General features: G+C 46.1%; 1 protein-coding gene across 1 annotated transcript; it reads right to left on the reverse strand.

Annotated features, from left to right (window-relative positions):
- Positions 1-1,666: 1,666 nt before the first annotated feature.
- LOC107045640 lies at positions 1,667-2,068 on the reverse strand. The gene has a single exon (XM_015267962.1). The coding sequence runs from the start codon at positions 2,066-2,068 to the stop codon at positions 1,667-1,669; it is 402 nt and encodes a 133-aa protein (XP_015123448.1).
- Between the last annotated feature and the right edge of the window lie 2,899 nt (positions 2,069-4,967).

Raw genomic sequence — 4,967 nt, forward strand, 5'->3', positions numbered from 1 at the left:
GGGTTCTGCGTGGGCAGGTATCTCCCTCTCTTGCCCTTCACTTCCTCCCAGTCGTGTTTTGGCAGACTGCTTGGGAGCCAAAATCTGGTGCTTCGGCTTCTTTAGGTCTCGGGTTTCGATCCCTGGTGAGCTCTTCAGGTTACGCTTCCGCCGTTTGCCTTTCTTGATCTCACGTTTGACCTCTTCCACTTCGGAGTCTTTCATCGTTGTTTCAGAGTCCGTACGTGGGCGCGGCTTCTGCAGGGTTAGCGTCTGGTATCCGTGTCTCTTCACGACGCCGGAGCTTTGCGAAGTCGCCAACGATCGTAAACATCCTGGTTTTGATCTCCTTATAGATGTTCAGTCTTCCCTGCAAAAAAGTTTTTAGGTCCGTGAGGCGCATCTCGAGTTGCTGTCATTTACGGATCCGCTTTTTCTCGAGTTGGGCCTGAGGCCCATCTCTTCTTGTAGCATCTGAGGCCAAGGAGTCCACCTTTGAAGTACTTGGTGATAATTGGCTGCTCCCACAATCCATGGAGCCGGCATCAGCCACCAGGGCTTGCACCCGATCGGAACTGACGGCGGGATTTCCCTGGTCCGGAATACCCGCATGGGAACTTTGCATTTTGTCATCACTCAATATGTTTCCTCTGGGTTGTTCAAGGGGGCCCACCCTTTGTTATGGACTGTTGGAGGGAGCCCACCCTACACATCTCTTTTAGAGTTGGGTTTCTCCACCCAGATGTCCTGAAAAAGACAGGCCTCGGCTCAGTGGGAAGGTGTTGGTTCACGCCGATGTAGTTTAATTAGTCGGTACCCTGTGTTCCGAGTATAATAATAATCAGAACAGGGAGAGCATTCCCCACATCCACCTTCCAGCCTGCGAAAACTAGCGGGAAGTAAAGGCGTTCCTCGCCGAAAGGATCCGTGGTGTGTGTGTGTGTGGTTTTTTTTTCATAAAGTTTTAGAAAAATCTTCAGAAGATTCTGATAAAGTGATGGTAAAAACCAGATCTGGAATTCCTACGCAGTAAAAACCCTTTTTTCCGGTTTTTATTTGTCCCCAATTCCCCAAGGAACCGCCGGCAGGCATTACTTCTTGGGGGGGGGGGGGCCTTAGCCATAGCTCTTCCTCATGTTGTGGTCTTACAACTGCGTTATTTTTTCCAGAGCTCCTTCATGACTTTCGCCGCGAAGTCACTCGTTGTGTCTCAGGCTGTCTGTGATGACAGCATTGCCTCAACCAAATTCTCCCGCTGGATCATTCCACCAAGAGCAGACTCCCACTCGGAGCGGCTCCCACTAAAACATGAACATACAAAAAACATGCTCTGCGTCTTCTTCAGCACCTGTACACGTTGAGCAATTCGGGGAATTCTCATGTTTGAATTTACGGAGATAAGCCCGAAACACACATGTCCTGAAAGCATCTGAGTCAAGTAATAATTTACTTCGCCATATTCACGGTTTACCCAAACACCTACCTGCGGGATGCTCAATCGTTTCAGCGAGGTGCTCCATCGTGACTGCCAACTCTGCATGCTCTTGCGTCTCTCTTCTACTCTAAGCTCGGTTGAGTTCAGTTGAATCGATCCTTTTTGCCGGTAGAGAGATCTTCATTCTTCACTTAATACGTTAATTGGCATCATTCCGGCAATCACAAACACGGCATCATCAGATACAGTGCGTTATGCGGTGGCAACTCTGAGAGAACTTAGTCGATAAAACGATGGCACTTTGCGTCGGGTCTCCTGTGTTTGAAGTGCATCAGCCCAGATAGCAATTGCGTAAGTAAATACTAACGTAATCACTGACGACAGTAAAGCTCGTCTTCTCTGCTTGGGACCTTCTATATTGGGCATAAGGCGCGATAAAGCAGATCTAACCCCAGATGCCTTGGTAGAAACATCTTCCACTTGCTGCGTGAAGTTCGGTCGGGCGTCAATTATTACCCCCAGATACCGAATGAACGGCTGGGAAGTGAATTTGTAGTTGCCGACTTGCAGCGTGATCGTCTGAACAACTTTCCTGCTTATTATCCACACAGCTTCGGTTCTGTGCTCCGCCAGGCTCAGACCAACTATGTCCATCTAGCGGCGTACTTCCCCAAAGGTCATATCGAAGGCGAGTTCAATCTCCTCAAGGTGTTTTCCTACGATGACTATGGCCAGATCACCCGCAAACGCCACCAGTTTCACATCTCGTGGCAGAGTCAGTTCCAGCAAGCCATCATACATGATGTTTCACAAGAGAGGGACCAATACTAAGCCCTGAAGTACCCCTGCAGTGACTCTTTTCTCCTTTGGAAGACACTCCGTGTCGTACTTGAGGACCCTTCCAGTGAAGTAGTCGTCCACCATGTTCCGTAGATGTTCAGGCACGCCGAACCTCTCGAGACGCTCTATAATACAGTCCCATCTGGCTGAGTTGAAGGCATTCTTGATGTCCAGTGTCGCTACTACGCAGTACTTCTTTCTGCCCCTGTACCATCTCGCCCCTGAGATAGCTTCTCTAGCGGTGTCAACCACGAGGTTGTCGGCATCAACAGTGGATTGTCCTCTCCGAAAACCATTTTGGTTACTGGCTAGCAGTAGTTCAACGGCTGCTTCGATTCTCTTATGGACGATACGCTCGAAGATCTTGCCAGCTGTGTCGAGCATGCAGAGGGGATGGTACGGATGAGGGTTCGTCCGGTGGTTTTTTCCCTTTCGGGAGCAATACCAGCCTCTGCTGCTTCTACTTTGCAGGGAAGGTGCCCTCGCTGAGACAATCATTGTACACGTCCAAGAATAGGCCTGGCAACGCGTGGATGGTGGCTTTTAGCGCAATGCTGAGAATTCCATCAAGACCCGGGGCCTTGGTGTTCCCGACCCGACCACATCCCTCCATCAGCTCATCCTCAGTGATTGGTGGGACCATCAACTATTTTCCTCGTTTGTTGGCACGCTGGAGTTCCGGTTGTTGTGAAAAAAACTAATCTTATGTCTTGATATCGTCATTTAGAAGGTGATGACGATTCTTTCCAAGAGCTCAGGGCACGTCGGGGATGTCATGCACTGGCTTTTGATCCGCGTCATCACCATCTTGTACGACCTGCCCCATGGGTCACCTTCTACTTTAGCAATCAGCTCATTCCAGGAATGTGTCTTGCTGCACTTAATGGTCTTGCTGAGCTTACGTCGTGACTTCTTGTATCGCATCTCCAGCTCCTCGAAGTTTGGCTTCTTTCGGCCACGCTGGGACGATCTCCTTGCTGCGTTACACTCCCTGCGCAAGTTGGCGATGGTATCGTTCCACCAATATACCGGTGGCCACCAATTGGTGATGCGCTTTCTGGGAAAGTAGATAAGTAAGGAGACCTGGTCAGAGGGGCCCGCGAGAAGGCTGGGTGAGTGGAAGGGTTAATTAATCCGCGCCAATTAATTGATTAGTTATTGATTGATTTAATTATTGATTAATTAATTAATCAATTATCAAATTCATTAGTAGGTTCTGGAACAACGTTTTAGCGGAGACCTGGCCAAAGGGCCCCCGTGAGAAGGGTCGGGTCGGTGAACGGGTTGATTCATTCGCGGGTTGCGGTTTAATTCGCGGTTTGATTCGCAGGTTGAATTTGGCTAGTGATGGGCAAGCATCGAAAATTTCTTCAATATTAACTAGTAATGGTGCTAATACAGGATCAGAAATTTTTTTCAACCACTCTTTTTTCTCTTCACCTTTCTCATAAAGTCTACCAATATTTTCCCATTTTTGCACTAATTGTCCAACTTGCTCGTATGATCCATTTCCATAGTCCCAAGGTAATCCATGATGATGACGCTCAAGCCACAAAGCTACACTTCTATGCTTCGCTGGTAAACTGGAGAATCTCCATGGAGGCTTGAAAAACCATACGTTAGGGTATCCAACTCCAGAATCCAAAACTGTGTATGCGAAGTCTTTTACAATAAACTCGTTGAAGAAAGTTTGGAAGTTTTGTATGTCCACGAGTAACTCCATGGCGACTAATGAAATGATACTACTCACATGATAATTAGTATACCCCACCCCTCCCTTTAAATTAATTTCCTCACCCCTCCGCTTATGGGGTTATAATGTACCACTCGATCATGCAAATGAGGCAATAAGCAGCAGTCTCTGGAGAAAAGCTTATTTTAATTTCAAACTCTAGGCAGACATCGACTGGACCAAACTTCAAGGATTCATTTTGCTTAGAACAATCAATTACCCTCAGTGGTGTAATATTTGCAAAATGAGCTTTAGTTAATAATGGATTGTTCATTTGTTGATCATAATATGATGATTGAAAGTTTGAATACATATCGTAAAGTGTCGAATATTGATTCTCAGCCATATTTACATCTAAAATTTACATATGGATAACATTAAGAATTTAGAAATAATTTGACATCTGCAATGCTACAGTGATCAAAATTGCCAGCGTTTCCCTTATCCTTATTTTTTCGATCTGTCTGGAAGCCCAGAATGACATGACGTGGTTTTTCAAGCGGCGTCGCGGTTTTCACCGTCCACACGTATTTTGTTGTCGCTGGAACCATTGGGTATTCATATAATTCCCATGATCTGAAGCTCATCGGTATGGCAGAATCTTTATGGATGAAATTCAGCAACTCAATCTTTTTAGTATCCAACAGTGTGACATATCGGATCGACCATTCAATTTTACTAAAGTTGATCTTAACGGCTTCTTTTGCGGTTTGAATCAGAGCGTCATTATCATGACAAGCCCTAATCAAAACCAACTCATGTTTCACATTGACCATAATTTTTCGATAATCTTCAGCAAATCCCAGCAAGATACTTAATGGGATGGAAATATCAAAACAACCATTTCCATCAGTTAAACTCATTTTTTCTTGAATGCCCAGCCATCCAGCATTTTCCACTGAGATGCTTTGATTGGGTGTTAATGAGATGAGATTTTTCATGAGAGTAATGATACCCACATTCTTGACTTTATCAATCTCA

Source organism: Diachasma alloeum, unplaced genomic scaffold (assembly GCF_001412515.2).
Source record: "Diachasma alloeum isolate Michigan unplaced genomic scaffold, Dall2.0 Dall_scaffold_01033, whole genome shotgun sequence".
Taxonomy (NCBI): domain Eukaryota; kingdom Metazoa; phylum Arthropoda; class Insecta; order Hymenoptera; family Braconidae; genus Diachasma; species Diachasma alloeum.

Excerpts from the sequence above, each read along its gene's own strand:
- LOC107045640 (XM_015267962.1), bottom strand. The coding sequence starts at position 2,068 with ATGGACATAGTTGGTCTGAGCCTGGCGGAGCACAGAACCGAAGCTGTG.